This window comes from Cydia splendana, chromosome 5, assembly GCF_910591565.1.
Source record: "Cydia splendana chromosome 5, ilCydSple1.2, whole genome shotgun sequence".
Lineage (NCBI taxonomy): Eukaryota > Metazoa > Arthropoda > Insecta > Lepidoptera > Tortricidae > Cydia > Cydia splendana.
This window is the reverse complement of record NC_085964.1, coordinates 17,369,698-17,394,366: the sequence shown is the minus strand read 5'-3', so window position 1 is coordinate 17,394,366 and position 24,669 is coordinate 17,369,698. Positions and strand designations below refer to the sequence as shown.

At 36.4% G+C, this 24,669-nt stretch overlaps 2 protein-coding genes and 1 long non-coding RNA gene across 3 annotated transcripts in view; 2 read left to right on the top strand and 1 right to left on the bottom strand.

Moving 5' to 3' along the window:
- Window positions 1-224: 224 nt before the first annotated feature.
- Window positions 225-14,929, bottom strand: LOC134790999 (transmembrane protein 18). Its single transcript, XM_063762047.1, has 5 exons — window positions 14,760-14,929; window positions 14,276-14,393; window positions 8,717-8,865; window positions 7,384-7,967; window positions 225-7,258 (listed from the first exon to the last, which is right to left on the bottom strand). The coding sequence occupies exons 1-4, from the start codon at window positions 14,814-14,816 to the stop codon at window positions 7,848-7,850; spliced, it is 444 nt and encodes a 147-aa protein (XP_063618117.1). The 5' UTR covers window positions 14,817-14,929; the 3' UTR covers window positions 225-7,258; window positions 7,384-7,847.
- The window catches only part of LOC134791042 (uncharacterized), a 30,725-nt gene continuing 16,080 nt past the window's right edge, over window positions 10,025-24,669 (top strand). The window contains exon 1 of the long non-coding RNA XR_010144240.1: window positions 10,025-10,257. This is a non-coding gene — a long non-coding RNA (uncharacterized LOC134791042). The remainder of the gene's footprint in view (window positions 10,258-24,669) is intronic.
- On the top strand, window positions 15,489-24,485 carry LOC134790907 (Golgi apparatus protein 1). Its single transcript, XM_063761902.1, has 7 exons — window positions 15,489-16,446; window positions 17,491-19,187; window positions 19,415-19,562; window positions 20,130-20,356; window positions 21,270-21,453; window positions 24,087-24,193; window positions 24,272-24,485. The coding sequence occupies exons 1-7, from the start codon at window positions 15,687-15,689 to the stop codon at window positions 24,431-24,433; spliced, it is 3,285 nt and encodes a 1,094-aa protein (XP_063617972.1). The 5' UTR covers window positions 15,489-15,686; the 3' UTR covers window positions 24,434-24,485.

Sequence of the window (24,669 nt, the reverse complement as noted above, 5' to 3'; positions counted from 1 at the left end):
CAGTTCCTATTCTAGGATTAAGATTCTGCGCTTTTGTGATCTATTTTAACGTAGGTAGGTATATTTTTAACGCACAATTTTAATCCTATAATAACTATATTTACTGTTGATAAATCTTGAATACACCTGCGAATATCATCAAATAAATTAGTCTTAGTTTACGCATGTTTAGGATATTTTGTTTAGACAGGTAGAAAAAATGCTCAAATAAAAACGCTTGAATATGTAATCCATGACTTTATTGAAAAGCATACATAAAACAAATTAAGTAAAAATCCTTTACCTTAAGCATAGTGGATTTTTAGAAACTATTTTATTAATAAGCCGGTTAAAGCATTTTCTGGTGAATGAAATATGTAGTTAAATAAATGACTCAAAATGCAATCTGCCTGCCAAACAAAAATGTGTTTGATACCTATCATTGCTGAATCTTTGCAATACGATGGATCACTGCGTTGACAGGTTAAAGAGCAAATGCAGGGCGCTCATCGCCAAAATAGCACCTACAATACCTACATCCTTGGGGGATCCCGAGTTCATTATAGGTAAATAGAGGCAAGCATGGCACGACAACATTGGCGTTGGCGACATCTATACTCTGTATCTTTAGGTACTTAAATAAAAGTATACAAATTTATTGATTAACCAACCAAATACAAAACCACCTGGATCTGTCACTGAACGACCAGACTTTAACCTACATTATTTTATCTTGTAATGATTTCATCTACCTTCAACTGGCTTAAGAAGCCATTTGAGGGTAGATTTTGTTTACTCTTTTTTAAATACGTAAAGATACACGTATACGATACGTATAGATAGACTATAAGTCTCATATTATCTATGTCCAAAGTGCGTGATAGTGATAGAGGGGAACTAAAGGCGTGGTAAAAAATTTACCATCGACAACAACCATGTAGAATTTGTAGGTACCTGTACAAAACTTGGCAAACAGATTTATACAAATTAAAGTAAATAAAAATCATTATTTCAAATACCTCTAGTCTAGTTTAAATATGTAGCGATTTGTAATAAAAATAAAAAATTATTACATATGTACATCGTCGTTGTAAATCATTCATTTCTGTGTGACACTACTTTTTATTTCTGAGCCTTAATTTTAAATGCATACATAATATGCAATTGTCATAAGGCCGAACGTCAACTGGGCACGATTATTATTTATTTCTAATTAGCTTAGCAAAATATACTTTATCACTCAAGTTTTGCTGTAAGTAACTAACTATAACAAAGTGCTTTCCAACAATCTACTGCGCACGACATTATTTCAATCAAACACAGAATTTGATGATAGTAGATTTAGACAGGTAATAATGGGATAGAGTGGCAAATTAATAGAAAATTCACGTCGAAATAAACAACTCGTTGTTAAATCTGACCTCGTAAGCCCTTTGTAGGCAACTAAGTAAATGTAGTCAGCAGCAATAGTTATTGAGTGAACTTTGACGACCGGTCTGGCCTAGTGGGTAGTGACCCTGCCTATGAAGCCGATGGTCCCAGGTGCGAATCCTGGTAAGGGCATTTATTTGTATGATGATACAGATATTTGTTCCTTAGTCATGGTTGTTTTCTTAAGCATTTATATATTATATATATCGTTGTTGAGTACCCACAACACAAGCTTTCTTGAGCTTACCGTGGGGCTTAGTCAATTTGCGTAAAAATGTCCTATAATATTTATTTAAGTGGGCGGGGTGTTCAAAATGATCTTGACGCGACTTTATTGTTAAGAAAATGAGAGCGCGTCAAAGGTAATTTTGAACACCTCGCCCGCTTAGCAACTTCTGCTGCTGACTGGACCTAAATGTAATTTTTATCGTTTTTGACTGTAACCTACATAACTTGTAGATACTTTAGTTTGTACTCGTACTTCAGAACACTTTTTAACGAGAATCACCACTAAGATTTTTTGGCATTACTACAATACAACTTCTCTGGATTTAATTTACCTACTTATAATAAAATCGTGCGCATACTATACAATACTTTACATAAAGTCGATGATTTTCCGAACTTTTACTAGGCAACATCATTAGACATAGGCCCCTATTTCACCACGGTGACAGGTGCGACAATTCGACAAATGTCACTATTGCTGACGTCACAGGCATCCATGGGCTACAGTTACCGCTTACCATCGGGTGGGCCGTATTCCTGTTTGCCACCATCATTGTATTATTTTAAAAAACTTTATTATATTGGCAAAAAACAGGTATTTCTCTTGCGAAGTTTGTGATGATGATGATGATGATGATGACAATTGTCACAAGATTTAAAAGAACTTTCGGTAATTCTTGACAGGAAATGAGTTCCGTGTCGGAATTTCGTGACAATTGTCGTGTTTTTTGTGACAATTGTCATTAGCTTCGCAAAATAAGTACTTATTTATTGGCGATATAATGGTTTTTTTTTTATTAAAATGTTGGTGGCATACAAACACACCGCCCGTCCGATGGTAAGCGGTTACCGTAGCCGATGGAGGCCTGTGACGTCAGTAACAGTGATGTCGACAATTTTCGCACCTGTCACCGTGGTGAAATAGGGGCCAGAAATGTATAGGGTGCATTTTCAGTTCAGACCTGTTGCTATCATATTTTCTTTTTATAAACAAATGACAAGGTTCAGAATGAGCTCTCTGCATGCAGTAGATATATTGGACAAGGAATTGCACTCAATCACTCATAATGTGCATTGTGAAATATTTATTTAATTTTCTACCTTTAAAGAGAAAGTAGGATCACACGAGCTTAGGTGCGGCCAGGCCTTTGGACCATTGAAAATTGCCTCTACAGTGGTATTTATAATTAGCTACAGTACAGTCAGCGTCATATAATAGGTAGCATCCAAAGTATTCAAATAGTTCTATGTATAGCCTACTATATGACACTGACTGTACATTGACGTCTGCGGGCAACAGAATACTTTTAATAAGAGTTATAGTGAGTTATAGTTTTCATGGGTAAAACGTTTTATGTATTTTTACGAAAAAGACCTGTTTTATTTATAAATAAAATTTATAGTTGTACAGGGTGGCCAAATAAGAGGTATACACTTTATTTTTGAAATTTTATTCTATAAAACATAAATAATATTAAGTATTCCTTGTTAAATATAATATGTAGGGTCAGCAATTACACATGGAAAATAATGTCAGACAAATGTCCACCTCTAGCAGCATGGCAGATGCGAACCCTTTTCATCGCGTTTTTCATCACTTTTTCACACATTTCTGGCGTTATCTCAGCGACAGTGTTTCGAATATTTTGTTTTAATTGCTGAAGGTTCGTTGGCCTATTAGCATAGAAACGTCCCTTTAGATAGCCCCACAGAAAAAAGTCAGGAGCTGTTAAATCAGGCGATCTTGGGGGGCAGTCAATGTCACCGTTTCTCGAAATTAATCGACCGGGAAACGTTATTTTTAATGTTTCTATTGTAACTCGTGCCGTGTGACACGTTGTTCCGTCGTAAAACGCTCCATAATAATTTTGCCGTATCTACACAAACTAATTTTAATGCAATAACTGTCATATTTACCACCAAAATAAAATGGCGGCAAAAAAAAGTTGTATACCTCTAAGTTGGCCACTCTGTAGTATTTCTTTCTGATTCTGATTACCACTTTAGGTCGTCATTGGACATAGTAATGATCGTGTCAAATGCCTGTAAAGCCTGACCAGTAATATATGATCACGCGCCATGTTGCGGAATTTCACTGGAACTAATTTCTTCATATTAAACTGAACTGTCACCCTATACATGAGAATAACAGCGCCCTCTTGACAATGATCATATATTACTGGTCAGGCTTTATATTATATAATAAAGCCTGTAACAATTATGTTATGAATCACACACATCTCAGTCTTGATATTTGCTCATTACCTGCTAAATGCTATTAGAAATTAAATCATTTTAGGCTCTGACAATCGACATGGAAGAAAGAAAAAAGAATGTAGATAATTTACAAAGGAAGGTAAGTACTAGTTAAAGTTTTCGTGTTTTATTTTCACACCATAATATATTGTATTGTAATGTAATACTTTATCCAAACAGATGGCATCGGCTCCATCAGCTTGGACTTTTCGAGTTACTGCCTAAGCTGTGGTTTAATTAGTGTGGATGTAATGGGGTAAAGTAAACTATTTTCAAAATTTCAAAGAAATATAAACTCTATGAATGATCTTATAAGGTTAAAGTTCTAAGACGCGAATATATACATATTTATATTTTTATATGGAACAAATACCTACAGCAAATGCTATTATCTAAATATCGTATGGACGTAATCAATAATTGAATGTTTAGACTATAATTATTAGACGTGTATAAAATTGATTAGTCTTGAAATCAAAGCGAAGGTAGAGTTATCTTGTAATTTTGATATCACTATTTTAGATATACTTTATCTGACCTTCCAAAATACTTCTTCTAAGCAAAATAAACAATAAATTAAAACGAGATCCAATGGACAGTAATGAAATAGAATACATAAACTCATATTTTTAAATAATAATACCATAATAAGAATGGGTAAAATAGAGAACATTCTAAGAAATCCAGTTATTGTCTATTATATACATATAGGCACAAATTGTTATATTGTCCACATTTAAACAACATATCCACCAATGTAGATTGTAAAAATTACTGTATTTCAATATAATAAAATCTATACCCACGATCTTTCACAGCATCATTCTTTCAGCCCATCGTCCAATGACAGAGGCAGTGTGTCGGCACAATTATATTAAATAAATAATTAATTATGCTGTAATCAGATAAAAAACTCTAATTTTTGTTTCCAAGAAATATTTCCGAAATGTATAATATCGATATACTTCAATCTTTCGCAAGTTTCACTAGATAATTTATCACAAACTTAAATATATAAACAAACAGTCATTGTGAATGTTTACTATGTTTTTCATCTATCAAAATAAAGCATTTCTCATAATGTCAAAATAACTTTTCATATTGAGTCTAGTCCTCTTTAATTTTGGTTTTAAAATAAAGACAACTGCATCGATTTACTTAAACCTAAAATTGACAAAATAAAAAAATATATATACAAAACAACAGTTAGTAATATAAGTAATATAACAAACAATTTCGACATAGATTCTTAAATAATAATTCTGTAAAAAACATTCACAATAACAAATAAAAATAAACCTATTCTAGCGACTTTATGTATTACAAATTAACATTATTTTACCTCTACTAATCGTATATTTCCATTCGAAACCTACAAATACATGGCAACAGTTTAGGTTTCATATCTAATAATCGATCACATGCGTGCTATAACAACGGCAAAATTACATGAATGCGGCATAGTAAAAGCACTCACAAAATTCACGCGCATAAGTCGTATTTTCAAGTTTTCAACCATAATCCCAATCACAGAAAAAATCCGCCTGACCCCGGTTCAGATCCAGAAAATACCCTATAGGTTTAGAGTACCTACTACATAGTTCGAGCACCGTACATTTTGTGTTTGGTTTAACTCTATGATTGTTTGTATTTTGCCGATGCAGAGCAAGCATGGGAGCGCACAAAAATATACTATAAACAAGCGTTTTAACATCCAGATAAGTATTTAGTTATTTTTTATTAAAACGCCCTAACAGCAGACTACTGGCAACAACACATTATTGTAGGAAAAGAAAAATACAGTTTTATATCTTAAGTACAAGAAAATGCAAGAAACGCGTAGGAAAAATGCAGTAGGAATAAAAGTGATGTCAACAACACATCTTGAAAATGTTATGTTGTAATATTATTCACTCACTTAATAAAACCTTATAAATAAAGCTAGAAATAAGTGCAGCTAACGAAGTAATTTTACATCTGTGTCTTAAAAACAAACAAAAAACCTTATCCCTATAAAACGCAGAAATCCTTCAAGTTAGTAGACACGGACAGTCTTAGTGTAAGGCCTGAGTGGACGCTCGGAGCGGAGCGTTCGGCGGGGCGTGCAGCGTGGCGTCGGGCTCACAAGTGATTTGAGCAGCGTGCACTAAGGCCGCTCCTATACGTTTGCATTTGTTTAACATGCACGCCGCACGCCCCGCCCCGCTGCACGCTCAACTCGAGTGTCCACTCAGGCCTTACACTTAGTCGATTCAATTTGATTACGAGATTGGGTGCAAGTACCTGCCTATATCTGTCGGATACACTTTGTTTTCGTATTGTAATTTTTTCATGTATTCCGATTACTAGCCGCTACCCATCTTGTTAATTTTGTGTTATTTATCGACAATCAAACATTTGAAATGACAGCTTAGATGGCATGGTGCGTGTACTAAATCCTTTTTATAAGTTAAATGGTGCCACTAAATTGATTGTTATCTATAGTAAAAACTAAATGTGATGAAAGTTCATTACGAGTTTAATGTTATATTTATATGTAGTCGATAATTAGATGATCATAATAAATTAAAGGTCAAACGGGCCGTAGATATTTCTTTGTCTATATTCCGTTAAGTAGGTAAAATAAGTTACAGCAATATCTGGATAGAGCACGTACTTATTTTTTCAAGTCGTGTATATTTATATGTAATGTAGAGTCGAAATGCATTATGACAGTACATTGTTTAATAAAAAATACTCTGAAAAAACTGATTTAAACAGAATGCCTGCGCCAATATTTATACACCGTGTTTTTTTTGATTTCCGTTAATTTCAAGGGTGCATACCTGAGCTTAAATCAAGTAACTTTCCCAAAGACACCGATATTCTAATTAACTCCATTTCGAAGATAATCAATATTTTATTATTTTCCTATAAGGCCTCTACAAGCTTGTACACTTGCCTTAAGGCCGGTTTACATATTGATTAGTGTTTAGAATGAGTTCATACATTTGCTACTAAACTTAAGTAAAATCTCGGTCGATCGATGTTCGAATTGACATTGATATGTCACAGATTTCAATTGTTTGGTTTAGTTAAATTTAATGCCCGTGTTACAACAACGCTATATGCTACATTTAATTACTTTTTAATATTAATTTTTCTGAAAAAAAAAGCAAAAAAATTTTTCTTTTTTCAAAATTAACTATGCCATTTAGTTTTCTTAAACGTACTTAACCATACCCCGAAGTTAACGGAATTCAATAAAAACACGGTGTATAACATTTCTTATCCAAATTTTGATCACATTTCCTACACCAAATTTAATTAGTGATAATGGCAAAAATATTTATACTCTTTTACGCCAAATGATATCATTGGTAACCTGCGGGCTCAGCACGGTTCCATTTTTATCGACTATCACTATGCGCGTCCCTTTCGCACTTACATACTTGTTAGAACGTGACAGGCATGGTGACAAGGGATAAAAACGCGACCGTGCTAAGCCGCCTGATCGAATATTATATTCAATCTTATACAACATAATAACTATTCCGGGATTTAGGCCGATCTTTAAAGGTAACGTGTAGTAGTTTGTAGTAGATACTCGATCAAGATTACTAAAGATATCATACTTTCTTTCCACACGATCCCTGCAAAATGCCGATATTCTATCTACTGCAAAAACTTAATACTTTTCCAGAGTGGTTTTTAAGAACTTTTTTCAATATTCTTACAACAAATGTGGTGCCGTGACCAGGATATCCTCTCGCTAGTTTTTGCTTGATAAAATATCTCCTATTTGTGGATTTCCATCACAGAAGAGTTCTTATGCTCCAAGTTCATTAAGGCCTTTTTATCAGAAATACCAACAGAAATTCTGATAGTAAGGTCGTTATTGCACATGAATCATAAGGACCCTTCTCTAATGGAATGCCACATTTAGTGTCCTATCGGTACCTGTATGTTATCATTTAGTCTGCCTTGATGTTTTTCTGTTGTTCTCTGTTGATGTTGAGCTCTTTCAGCCGCTGCCGTAACTGTGCCTTCTTGATGTTGGTCATTATTTGCGTTGATTGGTACAGCCATGAACCCTGAAAAAAAAATCATTACAAATTTAGGAGACCCTATATAGATTCATACGTAATTGACGAAATTATGAATTATGTCACAAGTTAAGGAGGAGGGAGAGACATGTCAGTGTCGGTGTACATGGTTATTTAAAACGAACTCAAAATAATTAGTACCTAATTAAACAAAATTAAATAAATAAATGAAGTCTATTTAGATTATGTTATTTATAACTAATTAGATTATGTTAAGCTTATCGCACTGATTAATGAAGTACTGAGTTTGTATGTTACGATATGTATAAGCGTGCCAAATACCGTTGACATTTGCGGAAAATTAGAAAGGATTAATATGTCGTATTCTACAACAGGCTACTGTACTTGTCTAAATATCTGTGCTCATTACACAAATAAATGCCCTTACCGGGATGTCCGGGATTTGAACCCAGGACCATCGGCTTCGTAGGCAGGATCACTACCCACTAGGCCAGACCGGAAGATAGAAGACCTGGCCGCGTAGCCAAGATGCCAATCGCTTACGCTCCGTAGCGATCGAAACGCAACTCCCACTGTCGCACTAATAAGGAAGAGTGATAGAGAGACATAAGCTTTTCGTTGTCGAAGCGATAGCGATTGTAACCTTGGCTAGGCCGGCTGGTATTTGATTTTTTTCTTTTTATTACGAGTATTCTCGCGGAGCCCCCACAGAGACCTTGCGGAGCACACTTCAAGAATGGCTGACTTAGATGATGGCTAGGGGTTTGTCTACTCACCACCATAATCATGCAATTCAGCAATATCGGGATGGAGAACACCACTGATATGAACAGTCCTTTGCTGTCAAAATACTGTTGTCTAGAGAACAGGGCCCAATTCCTTGCTGCTACCTCGTTTATACTCTCCGAGAAATACACGAGAAGTACTGAAAAAGAAAAAAGTGATGGGTAAAATTCAGGACATTTTGAATCCTTTATTGTTAAGAAAAATCGAAAATCGTTATCGCCTCTCCACCACTCTTGCATATTTGAGCGACAGAAATAGGCCAATCATATTAGATTTTTTCGAAGTATCAATTTCCAGGAAGCTGGAAATCGTTTTAAGTAATACCTTCATTTGGTCCTATATGCGTAATCCCAGGAGGTATGCATATTTGAAGTTTTAGATGCTCATTAGACACAGAATTTTGGAGTCTTTGATACTGAACGGAATGACATTTTCGGTCGGACGTACCGTTTTCGAGCTACAAGCAAATACTGAAGAAAGAGCAAAAATTTCGCTCCCAAAAGTAATGCACAGTGCACACCTCCTGGGATTACGCGAACTTGGATTAGATTTACACAACGCATTTAGGATCAAATGAAGGTATTAAAACGATTTCCAGTTAACTGGATATTAATTCCTCGAAACGCTTTTTTGGATCTAATTTGATTGGCCTAGAAGGCAGATAAAGTTTTTGCGATTTTAGCGGTAGGCCCTCTGATATTGGACTTGGAAAACATAAGAGTAATGCAGTTAGTTTCGACAAAAATAAACTGGTAAAAAGATATTCTCAAAAATGCTTTTTTATTGAAATTCCCCAGACTTTCCCCATGCTGGCGTTTTTTGTGTTATAGTTCCTTTTTTTTAGCATTAGAAAGAACTTGAAAGAAGGTAAGCGATCTTAACATGTCTTTTAATGGAAAAACGCTTTTAAAAAATCAGTAACTATTACCAAAAAGTATAGATAGTATAGAGGGGTCCTGTCATTGTAAATTTTGTATACTGCAAAACGTAATTCAAGACCAAAAAAAGTAAGCAATGTTGCCACTTTTTACTAGCGCGTCTTGTATTTATGTAAAAATAAGTAAATGAAAGTACTTTTTTTAAATCGTAGGAGTAAAATTACTAATAAATAAATTATCGTATCGTGATTATTTATCAAAAGGAATTTACTATTTAACAAACAAATTATTGCAGTGGCAACATTGTCGTACTTTTTTTGGTCTTGAATTACGTTTTGCAGTTTAGTCACTGTAAATTTACTGCCATCTATCGACACACGACTAAAATTCAAAATGAAAACGTAGAAAGTTATCAAAAAATGTATATATATGGATAAATGATTTTATTATTTTTATATCATTTTGATCCATGTTCATTCACTGATATCTATGTGTTAAAATTGTTAAATATGAAACGGTGTCGTCACGCCATCTAGCCGAGGATAGGCTAAAGGTGTGTGCGCCATCTATTCGAGAATGACTTTTACTTGAATTCCGAGTTCCGAGGCACGTTTTTTCCTTAGACTTTATTCGTCTTATACGAAGTTACATATGTCTTTGCTATTACTTATGAAAGCAGAAGAATATAAATGATCGTATTAGATTCATAATTGTTACATATTTGCCGTAGCTTATTTTTAAAATGTGTTTTTCAATTAAAAGACACATCAAGATTGTTTACTACCTTATTTCTAATGCTAAAAAAAACGAACATAATACCATTGAAGGTCCTTATGTCCAAACATATTCAACATTCGTTTTAAGATACGCACATTACCATTTCAATACCATACAAGGCTTACACTAAGTGGCCTGTGTCCTTGACGGCCTACGGTAACCGACAACACTGCTTAAGTAATTACTAGACTATCATTATTGTGAAATGTGGGAAAACAGTGGTTATTTTTAGGGTTCCGTACCCAAAGGGTAAAACGGGACCCTATTACTAAGACTCCGCTGTCCGTCCGTCCGTCCGTCCGTCCGTCTGTCTGTCACCAGGCTGTATCTCACGAACCGTGATAGCTAGACAGTTGAAATTTTCACAGATGATGTATTTCTGTTGCCGCTATAACAACAAATACTAAAAACAGAATAAAATAAAGATTTAAGTGGGGCTCCCATACAACAAACGTGATTTTTGACCAAAGTTAAGCAACGTCGGGCGGGGTCAGTACGTCAGTACTTGGATGGGTGACCGTTTTTATAGATAATGGTACGGAACCCTTCGTTTGCGAGTCCGACTCGCACTTGGTCGGTTTTTTTTACCATGCCTTGTTTATTGTACTTGGGATTGGGAGGGATTCACTCATGGTACGATTCGTCTTTCGATCGTCGTTACATCCCGATCGAAACGAAAAACCCGTGCAATCATAAATATCCCAACGATGAATCGCCATTGTATGGCTCTCTGCGATCAACGATTTGATTTTTGTCTCATTCATATTGTTTGTCATTCACACAGGCGCCGCCCCGCGCTGCATCCCTAGATCGCGCATCGATCGTAACGACCAATTGTTCCGTGTATAAGCACTGCATCCCTCGATCGCGCATCGATTGTAACGACCAATTGCTCCGTGTATAAGCGCTGCATCCCTCGATCGCGCATCGATCGTAACGACCAATTGTTCCTTATATAAGCGCTGCATCCCTCGATCGCGCATCGATAGCACAGGGCGGACACGCCATACATCAAAAATCATTTGCGTTTATATGTGTGCGCGGCATGTCTGTACACGCGTCTTTGTGTATGTGTGGGTAAGTCGCTTTACTGAGAGGACGCCAGAAGTCCGCCAGATTCATGTCGCGGCCAGTCGCGGGGCGAGGTAATGCGAGTCGGGGCGGGGCGGTGCGTGGCCGTTCTGTATGATAATACTACATATTACTTATTCTGTGTCGATAGTAACGACCAATTGCTACGTGTATAAGCGCTGCATCCCTCGATCGCGCATCGATCGTAACGACCAATTGTTCCGTGTATAAGCGCTGCATCCCTCGATCGCGCACCGATCGTAACGACCAATTGCTCCATATATGGCTAGCAATTTTGAGACGACTGATCGTCATGATCCTCGCCAGATTCATCGAAGCGATTAATCGTACCATGAGTGACACCCTTAAGGTGTCGTCGTGACTTTTGTACGAATTTACTGAGGGGACGGTCAATCCTTCCAATCTTTATAAGAGTAGACAATTACCGATTCTGTGGTTGCCACCTTTTACTCTTTTTTTTAAGTTTATGTGTTAACAATATCATTTATCAAATGTTAGGCACCTCATATACCTGTCCCTGCCTTATAATAAACTGTGTAGTGGTCAAAAATCGTAGATTCAAACCTCAGTTGTGGTGTATAAGTAGTAGGTACGGAAAAAATCGTTCTCGAAAAAATGCAATTAGATGACTATTTGGTCAGGACCCTTATCATACACAGACAGGTGGTCAATAATTAATTAAAATATTGTTCAGTCAAGTAACCCACATTTTCACCAAAAGCAAGGATGAGAACCATAAAACATTGTTACATCTCCTGTAGGTACCTTTTAAACCATGTATCCAAAGAGAATCATGTATCCTTTCCTGAACCTTAAGTTACTTTTACGTTAAGTAATGGATTTGCAATTTAAATGCCCATAACTAGTTTATTATGCAAGCCGTCATTTAAAATACGGCTCATTATTCAGCCAATGACACAGTATTACCCAAGACCTTGTAGAAAATAATAACATAGTACCTACATGTAACAAGTTGATAACATGTAATTATTAAGTTAAGAGCAGTAAGGTAAAAATTACATGTATATAGAATTGCCATTTTCTGCAGTAACCTGCATAGTTTTAAATCGCCTAACAGACATAAAAAAATCAGATGTGGTAACCACAAGAATGAGGTTTTTATTTTTAGAGATGGGTTTGGTGTACAACATCACTAACTTTTGTTTATATTAGGTCATTACCTATGAAATTGGCGTTTTGTAGGGAGAATTTCAACGAAACACGAATTTCCATACAATTAATTTTGCGGATATTTTTTTGATGGCTAATTCAAACCAAACAAAATTTTTCCAGTAATTTTTGACACCTTTAAGGTATGTTTTCAATATCTCCATTTCTTGAAAATTGGTACCATTAGAAAAATATAAGTAATTTTAATACTCGAACCGACAGCACATGAAAAGACCTATTTTCAAGGCTTAATTCTGAACACTTAACAATAAAAAATAACAATTAATTGTATGTAAAATCGTTGTTTATTGAGTGCACTGTAGTTTTATTGTAATTGTGTATGTACTTTTGTAAAAAAAAAAAAACTACGATCAGACTTATATCTATGAAGAAAAACGCCAATTTCATAGGTAAGGACCTAATATTTGTGATAATTATATTAATTATATTTGTCCGGATTGTAGGAATTAAAAATTCAAAATATACCTACCCTTCTTGGTTGGCCTCTTAGACGCTTATTAACTCTTTTATCCTATAAAGAACCAGTAATATCATATTTTTTTTCCTTTATAAAAAAATGCTTTTCTTGTTTCGAGAATGGTGGATAAAAGTTAATCATAAATTAAAAAGATAAGGCAGGCCTCTTATGATCATTTTCGTATAACAGCCCATACCAATACCAAACTGTTTTAAAATCCATCCTGTATGTTGGTATACACAATTAAATTTGTTATCTTAAAACAACACTAGCACAATGATTAATGAATTCAACTTTGTAAACTGTTACAAAATGCAATAAATATTTTATCAGCAAATGACTTGAACACATTGATAAAAAACAAATGAATACATGAATCTAGTATAACTGGATCTGGCATGAGGAGTGGGGGGAAATGACCGAACGGGATATCTGTCTTATGTATCTTTCAGTAGGAGTAGCAGCGAAAGCGCTATTATTGTTGTCCTTGTCACAGTATCACATTTTTTTTATTCCCCACTGTAAATTTTGTATGTATTATGGTGGGCAACAAATAAATACGACCAATCATAGTGTCGCATTGCGTACGTTTTGTCCCTCACGGAGGCACGCGTATGCCACTTATATAGGATCCTACCTTCTATGAATGAATATGATGTGTAAGATGACAAAATAAAACATAATGATTACATCTCTCTGCACATTCATGTATTATCCTAATAGCTAGGTAAGTACTATTATAAATTACAATATATTGACTGCTAGGCTTTCTCAAGTACATTTACAATAACTGATTGCTAATTATTATCAAAAGGTTTCTTGTCATCCTGACCAGAAAGTTTGTACACTTTGTTGGGGGTGTTCCTATGATATCATTTTAATTGCCTATATCGCCAAATTATTGAGCAGATAAGTAAAATATAACTATCTGGTATTTCCCAACTTATTATGATCTTTAGATAAGGATATTTATCAATATTTCAATTATCTTTTTTTTGCATTTATTATTGGGAAAATTGTTTCTGCTCTATACAGCACAACCTAGAACTCATAATGTTTGACCACCACCCACCATAGATTAGTGTTGTATTGTACTGTAAGTTTCTAACTTAAAATGTCAAAGGTACTACATGAGAAAAGGAAAATGAACTTACATAATGTTATAAACAGCATAACTTGAAAGTTCCCATAATTCCTTGTAGAGAAGCACATAAATGTTACCAGAATGTGAAATGATAGTAAGGCTATCAGCCACGGATCACGCCATTCGATCTGAAAGAATAATATGTAGTAGGTATTTAGTATTGAATCTATGCAGACATGTCTACATTGATTGTTCATTTACATGTGTATAATTATAATTCACAAATGTCTATACTTTCATCTTAAAGTTGAATTACAGTATATTACCAGTATATTATAATACATGTCGGTTTCGGTTCAATACCTATCTGCCTAAAATTCTGTCTTAAACTGAGTTTGTTTAGATCCAGCCTAAATTCCTCAGTACTAATATTTTGTTGGACAAATTTCACGGTGTTTACTCCTCCCAACACCTACGCAGAATCTTTATAATCAGAATTACAGCAGAAAGAGGTAAAAAATAGATGTATTGGGGTATCAAGGTCTAATACTTACACTGCGGATATATGAAACGAAATCAGATATTTCATTCACTTCAATAAAACCTTCCATAACTGGACAAGTAGATTATTCTTCTTACTAATTAAAACTCTACTGTTGTAAACCGATTTTAGCCACAACAAAATAAAATAAAATAGCCGTATGATAATTATAGAATTATAAGTGACATTTGAGTCCACAGATAAACACAAATAAACTATTGTTAAGGTTAAGGGTGTGCTCGTAATTAGGTAATGACCAAAACAAAAAAAAAAGTGTAATAGGCTAGGAACGCACGAGCATCTTTTGTCTCCTCAACTATTTTATACTTGGTCAAGCAGATCTTGTCAGTAGAAAAAGACGGCAAATTTGAAAAATGTAGGCGCGAAGGGATATCGTCCCATAGAACATTTGAATTTCGCGCCTTTTTTTACTGACAAGATTTGCTTGACCAGCTATATCTCTCATATCAAAGTGCGACAGAGACAAAAAAAAGTTGCAGAAACAAAAGTTGCTCGTGCCTTAGGGGAACTACATATACTCAAACTCACCTATTTTGTCAGTAAATAAAGGCGAAATATTCTTTTTTATTATGGAAAGTCAAAGTCAACCCTTCGCACCTACATTTTTTTAATGCCGCTTTTTCTACTGACAAAGTGGGTGTGCCAAAGTATACATATACTCGTGTCTCATCACTTGTGGAACGATCACTCAGTATGTTATCTATGCATAAATATATAAATAATAAATTTATTTTATGTCGGGCTGTGTTGTTTGCAAAATCGCGTGCTTTGTTCATTTAAATATCATATTTCAATGTTGTAATCATTATAAAGAGTAATTGTACTTAGGGGTGAGATATTAACAGTGTAGGCATTTAAATTATGACACTTTACTGGAGTTAATTACAGCGCTCCTTTATACTACTTAGCCGGTATCGAAATGTTAACAAATGTAATATTGAAGCTGTTATGGATATTAGCAGCTTATTTAGTAAACAATATAGAATGTGCTCAACTGCCAGGTGACCTGAAACGTCCCAAGGGGAGATATACTTTGGATTTAAGTGGCTGTGGGTTATTTGAACAGCAGTGCGCACAATTGGAAGATGATCTGGCTATATTATCTTGTGCTTTGACCACAGCCCGCAACAACAAGACACAGGCGTTATCCACGTGCCAACATCAAGTGTGGTCTCATCAAGCAGAGCTCATTGACAACATATACATTAATTATAAGCTGAAACAACCATGTCAAGACGAACTGCTAATAATGGATTGTTTAAATCCTCCCGAAGTTGCTATAGATTGTGTGCTCAAGAAAAAGGCGAGTGTAAAGAACAGAAGTTGTTGGAGGATGATAAATAAAATAGAGTCCATGATCTTTAATGATTGGCAAATAATTGACAGTTTTTTGAAGGCCTGTAATGATGACATCCAGGCCTATATGTGTGGCAGAATCCCGCCAGATTTTAGAAGTCTTTCACAGAGTCAAACACTAAAATGTCTTGAAACTAAGGAGGCTTTAAAGCCAGAGTGCACTACTGAAATAACTGCCTTGAAAGAGTTGAAATATAGTACGCTTCAAATGGATAAGATAGTGTTTGTGGCTTGTAACTTAGATCACAAGACTTTCTGCCCAGATGAAGTCCCGGGGTCATGGTTGATGTACAAATGTCTTGTTCGGCATAAATATGAGAATGGTAAGTTTCTATAAAAATAACTTGCAATTTATTAATATTATTGAAAGTATTGCATTCTTATAAGATTTAACTGGTAATATCTAAAAATACTACAATTTATACCTATAATATATTAAAAAATACGCAATTCTTAAATTCTTGAAATTATACACAATTCTTTGTGGCAACTACACCAAGTGGACGGAAACAGGCACTGGACGGTGAACTGACGCAATGACCCTATATGTTTCCTAGAATTTATTTTGCTTATCATTTCTCAAATGATCTTCTTCTTCTTCCTCGCGTTATCCCGGCATTTTGCCACGGCATATGGCCATTTCTCAAATGATATATTTGTGTAATTTCAGAAGTCACCTGTAATTCTAACAGAGTCCATTTTGATTATTACCTGAATACACCTTAAATCCAAACAGCCAATGGAATAATACATAGTTTATCAATATCTATCAGTCACCACCTGTTGTTTGCGGTAGGGTCTTTAAACAACTACCATTGTTCCAGCAATAAAATAAATATACAACAAGAAAACTACCTTAAAATTATACAGATCAAACATGTACAGTCACCACCAGATATATCGGAGTGGTGGAGGCGCTCAAAAATATCTGAACACACACTCTAGCATCTTGACAATAGAAGCATGTTCAGATATTTTTAAGTACTTCCACCACTCCATACTATGTCTGCCATGGGACTTGGATAATTTGAATTTGGGAGTATTGATAATTGCTAATACACCTCACTTTGGCTGTGAATGTGTTGACACAGTGCCTGATACTTAAATTGCATTTAGTACAGGAAGTCACCACATATTTCTAGGAAATTAGGAAGTGAAACTAATGCATAGCAATAAAGTCACCATATATATATATGCAAATTAATGAATGCCAATTAACTCATTCAGAGATTTTGTTACATTGTAAACCATAGTTACTAGCCTACTGTGTCCCATGGCTGGGCAAAGGCCCCTCCCACTTCTTCTATTCATCCTATTTTGACCAAAATAAATTTTAATAGTAATTATTATTATTATTTTAATTTCAGCAATGACTAAAAGGTGCCAAGATCAACTTTTCTATGATCAAAGAAATATGGTAATGAATTACAAAGCTAGTAAGGGACTTGTTAGATCATGTAAGGAGGACATAAGAAAATATCATTGTCGCAAAGGAGTAGTAGATGATAAGGATGTGAGGCTCGCACAAATACTTTTATGTTTAGAAAATGTATCAAGGACTGATACTAATAAGCTCGCTCCGGAATGCTCAGCAGAAATGATTGACCACAGGAAAATGCTCATGGATGACTACAGATTATCACCAGAACTGATGCATGACTGTGCCAATGATATAACTACACTCTGCCGAGGAGTAGAAGCTGGAGGCAAAACACTTCACTGTCTAATGGATCATGCTAGACCCAGGAAGAGAAAGGAAAAACGAATCAGCTTAGCTTGTCACAAGTCTTTGCAGGCACTGGTCCAAGAGGCGGACCCGGGGGAAGACTGGCGAGTTGATCCCATTTTGCGCAAAGCTTGCAAGCCTGTAGTAGATAGAGCGTGCCAAGAAGTCACTGGTGGCAATGGTAGGGTCATGTCCTGTCTCATGGAAAAACTTGGCACATCAGTCATGAGCAGCGACTGTGAAGCAGCCATAATGCAAATTCAATACTTCATATCAAGAGATTTTAAACTAGATCCTCAATTATATAAGGCATGTAAATATGATGCTGTCATGCAATGTAAAGCGACACTTAAATGGGCTGATGCTAGTGAACACCAGTCAGAGAAAGATCCTGCAGTTTTACCATGCCTTTACAACTTTGCTTATGATTCGGATTTGAGAGACAAAATAAAACCAGCCTGTGTACAGCAAGTCAGAAGAGTAATGAGGCAAAGGGCAGTGAGCGTAGACTTACTTCCAGAAATAGAAGATTACTGTATAGATGACCTAACTAATTTATGTATAGGATACACAGGGAAAGGAGAAGAAATTGCTTGCTTGCAGAGAAAAATTAAAGATTTATCTGCTAAATGTAAAGAGGCTGTTACTAATTTTACTGAGACCCAAAGTGGGCACATAGAGTTAAATACAGTGGTTAGTACTAACTGTAGAGTTCCTATAGAGAGGCTTTGCTCTTCTGAGCTTAAGAATAAAAAGGAAGAAGATGATGTATTAGAATGTTTGATAAGTCACAAAAATGATCCAGAAATTAAAAGCAACATAAAGTGCAAAGCGGCAATTGATCATGAGCAGTTGATATCTCTCAGAAACTACAGATTTACAAGAAAGTTCAAAAACGCTTGCAAGTCATATGTTCTCAGATACTGTCCAAAAGCACAAACTAAAATTCAGGTTGTGACATGCCTGAGTGAGATTGTTCGGAACGATACTATTAACAGAAGAAAACACACAATATTTAAGGAATGTCGACAGCAGCTAAGGAGTCAGTTGTTTCAACAGAAAGAAAGCATTGATTTGGACCCAGATCTGAAGGAAGCTTGTAAAACAGATTTACAAGAATACTGTCCAAACGTAGCTCATGCAGAGTCCGCTGCATTAGAATGTTTACAAACAGCTACTGGGAAACTATCTGATGGTTGTAGGAAAGCTATATTTGTAGTTCGCAAACAGGAATTCACTGATAACGCAGTTGATTACCATTTAATCAATACATGTAACAATATGATAGATTTATACTGCCACAATACGGATCCTGCCAACATATTTGAATGTTTGAAGGTATGTTCTAAACTTAACTGACTGTTTTTGACTAGTTTCGGGAGTCTCTAAAAAAAAATTTTTTTTAATGTATTAACCTTTGGAACGCCACGCCTATCGTGTTCTGCGCCTCATCGTGAACCTTGACGGAATGCTAAGGTTGTTATTGGGCTGTAGCCAAGCGCGTCAGTTGGCGTCTTTAGTGGTCAAATGGTAAATGTACTTAAATATTTTTTTTATATTTTCAGGCACATCATGACAAACCTGACTTCGCAGAAAGTTGTAAAGTGGTTATAGTAAACAGGATGATAGAACAAAATACGGATTATCGTTTTAATATAAACTTACAGAAGAATTGTGACATGGATATTAAAAAACATTGTTTAAGTATTGTTGGTAAGTAAAAACAGAATCTGAAATGGTCTGACCGACCTATAGTTATTTGCTTAAAAAAAAACGTTATGTTCTGGCGTTTCAAATTTTGCATAGAAACAATAGACATTTATTTATTTACGAGTATGACTCACATTCGCATTGTTTAATGTACTTACAACACTTAATTTACCATTGGTAAACCTTATGTCTTGCCAATAATTGTTTATAATTGTCAGTTAACAGTGTGGACGTATGTTACCGTGGGTTTCAGCTAGTTTCTGTCAGCAACCGGATTTTTTCCGAAATAGAACGGAAGGTTCGGTTTTGCTCTAGTTTCGACCGACACCGAACTTTCGGCCTATACCGAAACTTCGGTTGGACACTAGTTTCAGTTTACATACTTATTTTGTGCACGAAGTCACTGCTACAGCCTGGCAAAAAGAGTATAAATTAAAAAGTGGCAACACTGTAGTGTCGTCCCTTTCAAATCAATATATATAAGAGAACGGGACGACACTACAGTGTTGCCACTTTTTAATTTCTACTCTTTTTTGCCAGGCTGTAAATTCTGTTGGACGTATGTTACAGAGAATGAACCTCAAGACGTTGAACTCCAAGGAAAAGTACTAGATTGTCTAACAGAGAAGTTCCGACAGTCTAAGCTGACCAGCGGCTGTGAGAATGAGCTGACGAACATACTCAAGGAACAAGCGTTGAACTACAGACTTAACCCTTTGCTTAGCAAGCTATGCAATGCTGAGATACAGACGATATGCGCCGTGGCGGATGATTCAATCACAAAATCCGATGGACAGGTATGAAATTATTATGGTATTGAAATAAAATTGAAAACAATTAAATGGTAAATTCGTTATGATATGACTGATGTGTGTACCTACTACCTACACAAGCAAACGTTTGAAAAAAAAAACGTTTGTTTACGGTTTTTTTCGTAAAACACCCTCATAAACATAGATATCGCATACCTATGACTTACTTGACTTAAGATCCTATGTCCCCTAGATGGGGCAGAGTACGTCCACAGTGACTCTCCATGTAGATCGATCTTGAGCTTCTCGCTTCATTTCGCTCCAAGACTTCCCGATCTTCTTCGCTTCGCCTAACACCGTACGCCGCCAGGTTTGTTTGGGACGGCCACGCTTTCTCTTTCCTTGGGGGTTCCAATCTAAGGCCTGTTTAGGTATATGGTCGGGCCCCCTCCGGAGTGTGTGTCCAATCCAGTTCCACTTACGGCGCTTGATCTGCTGGTTGATCGGGATTTCGTGGCAACGTTCTCGGAGGTTCTCATTCGAGATGGTCTCGGGCCAGTAAATACCGAGAATTCGACGAAGACATCGGTTAACGAAGACTTGAAGCTGGTTGGAAATGCCCTTTGTTACCTTCCAAGTTTCACATCCGTACAGCAACACAGACTTAACATTAGACCCAAAGATTTTCAGTTTCACTCTTCGGGTCAGTTTTCGTGATTGCCATACGTTCCGCAGCTGTGCGAAGGCTACCCGGGCTTTGGCAATCCGTGAAGTGATGTCCTCTTCTGTTCCTCCTGTCTCTGACACGACACCACCGAGATATGTGAACTTCCGGACGCGTTCCACATCCTCTACCTACTGCTCGCATACCTATACCTACTGCTAAAATAAGAATTCTTCCCAGAGACGTGCAACAACTATTAAAAGTTTTAATAAACTTATTTATATTACATTTCAGGTTGAAGAATGTCTCAAGAATGCTTTAGTGAACAACAAAATAGTCTCCCAGGCGTGTGCCCATGAAGTGGCTCAAATAATTGAAGACAGGAAGGTGGACATCAATGCCGATCCGTTATTGGAGCGCGCTTGCACTTTCGACTTGCTGAAGTACTGCAAGGATCTAGAACATGGCGATGGAAGGCGTAAGTAATATTACGTAATAAAATTTATACCTGAGTATAGTCGACCTAATTATCAGGTGAACTTTTTCCACTCCATCAGCCCAAGGCGAACAGTTCACCTGGTGTTGTGATCTCACCTATATCTGGGCACAGAATAAATAATAGTACTAGGTACAGAAGACTCACTCTCTAACAAAACGCGTCTGTTACGATCAGGACAGATATGGCCGCTAGGTGGCGACAGCGCCACGCGCGGCTTATTTAAATTAAATTAAAATTTCTTTATTAAAGACAACATATGGTCCATACATTTGTTAGTTATTGCTTATAATTTATGTTAGTAACAACAGTAACCTAATAAAATATTTAACACTTTCGCAACCAGGCAAAATTTCAAACAATACCCCAGAAACCGACAGTACTCGCTAGTCGGGCAACGACGTGCAACTCAATGCCGCACGCCGCGAACCCGCTAGTCGGGCAAGCGGCGGACGCTCAGGGCTGTGCCAAGTAACTTTCGTATAAGTACGTGGATAAAATTAAATCTGCTGTCTCATCTGTTTAGGCTCCCCGTTTTATCAATTATCACAATGCATTCAGTGGGGCAGTAGGAAATGAATAAAATCACACAAAGCCAAATCATCAACAGGCAAAACCACAAAGTCCAGTAAGAAAGCAGAAATCACAGTAGTCCAAAAAACAAGCCGAGTCGTCAAAATGAAAATTAACACAACACAACAACGTCTGAAGCACATCACAAACCATTACGGAATGGCTCCGATTGCAATTTTACACCGAGACCGGGTTGAAAAAAAAACCCGGGTCGCAAACTTCAAATAGATAAGGGATGGTAAACAACATCTCCAGGGTTAGGTGTATGATCACAGTAACTACATTCTTTTGTCAAAGAAGTTGCGACTTTATTGTATGTGTACGAACGTACTAATTATCGTAACTATTCAAAGCTACTTGTTACGTTTTGCTTCCACGCAGTTGCAGTGCAGTGCTGTTTTATGATGACTGACCTATTGTCTTTTTCTGAGAACTGCCGCTTAGAAGTTAGAAAGTTGTTAGGTACTTAGTTGAATTTCTTGGTTTATTTTTCTCCGAATTTTGTTTCACAAAAATCATCCTATGAGTACTCATGAAATAGATGTATTACTTATACTTACTAAATATTCGTAAACACAAATTAGGTTGTACGATTTACGAAAATTCTAACTCCTATTGATACATACCCGTGTATGCAATTTCACGTAACCAACTAATAAGAATTTTTATTTTGTAATCGCATTAGGTAAAGTAAATAAAAATACAAAGTGAAGTAATAAAATATAATAATCAACTGTACCAACTTTTCGACCACATAATAATCAGAAGACTTACAATTTTTTTTGTTAGTGGCAGTGGCAGCCCTGAGGTAGTGAAGATGCAATGCTTGCCCGCCTGTCGGGCACTTCGGCGTCGCGTGTAGGTTTATTGCTCTTGCCCGACTAGCGGGTATGCCGGCATCTGAGTAAAGTTTACGAGTGCCCAAGAGTCGGGTACGCGGTGTCGAATGTGTTAATAATTTATAAACAAAAGTGACTTTGTCCGCTGACCCATTGCCCATAACAGAGGACAATCTAGCTTATTAGCTATCATGTTTAGAATGCTGTTGGTACTCCCGCGCACTCTGTCAAGCAGTGAGGCCGTTTTCTTGCGCCACACGTCATTGAAACCGTCTGTGCGCGCCTCGACGAACATGGACGATGCGCTGCAGAAACGCGGCAGTCTCAACAGCATCCTAAACGCATTATTGTATTGAATGCGCAAGGCATTGTAAGCTCGCTGAGTATATCTAACCCACAGACTTGACGTGTACAATGATGAACAATAAGCCTTAAATAGAGTGATTTTGACTTCATCTGTACACCGAGCAAATCTGCGGGCTAGCATGTTCGCTCTTATGGCTAGCCACCAAAATTAGTGTGGAACAGATGTACGTTTAGCTACCTGTAGCAAAGCGACGAAATCGCGGAGTGAGCCACGCCTGACTTGGGCTCATTTAGAGTAATTTAGGCGATGCGAGAACTGGCATGCGAGTTTCATTACATTGCGGGTTTCGATCGGTCGGTTGAATTGGACGTAACCAACAGTCCGCAATGTAACTAAAATCGCATGCGAGCTTACGCGCCGTCTAAATCAGCCCTAATGCAATACAGCTCAATCGCAGAATTGACACATGGGTGCACATGCCGGTTATCATGCTTGATTTTTTTCAAGTTTTGAGGCAAGAGACACAAATGGGACCTTTCGTATGTGGTGGTCATAAATGAAGGGTTCATATAGGGCAGCCATTCTCTAAGTGTGTTCCGCGGAACCCTAGGGTTCCGCGACACCCCTGCAGGGGTTCCACAAGAATTTAGAACACTATGCTTTAGTCGCCTCGAAAAATTTGACTATGAAAAAAACACACTTCTAAAAACTATTGTTTTATTGTAGGGTTCCATCAAGTATTTCGCTTTCCAAAAGGGTTCCGTCAAAAAAAAAAATTGAGAACCGCTGATATAGGGGATAGAGCAAAATAAAATACTAAAATTCGGTCTGGATCCTTTATCGTACACTGACGAGAGCTTAAATTTAAGTAAGAGTAAAATTTATTATTGTTTCAGGCCTAAAATGTTTGAAAATTATACTCAATGACGACAGCAGAAAATTAGAGGACGAATGTAAAAAAGAATTGACAAATAGATTGGAAATGTACAAACATGTTAGTGCTGTGAGTATTGAATTTTTGGTGTTATTTCGTTTTTGCTGACATGATTCCTGTACCTTAATCTTTTATTTTTGTTTTCAGGCTAGACTAGAAAATCTGGGTGATGTTTTAAATGAAATGTCATCTTCTCCAGCAAAGAAATACTTCCTAGTCATAGGTATCTCCACGGTTGGCCTCATCTTTATATTCGGTCTATACTGCGGACGCATGACAAGACGGGCTATGTATGTTAAGAAAAAATAGATTAAGTAGGTAAATTATGAACAAATAAATACTTTATTAGTCTTTAATAAAATGGATTTATTTATTTCGATTTTTAAGACTAATGAAATGTATTAATGCAGTAAAGCATACAAAACATAGTTATTAATTTGTGCCATTCTCAGGGAAGAGGGACTTAGTTATGGTATATGGTAACATCAATGCTTCCCGACTATAGGCCCATCCAGGGAATCTCCTATCCTTCAGAATGACACATT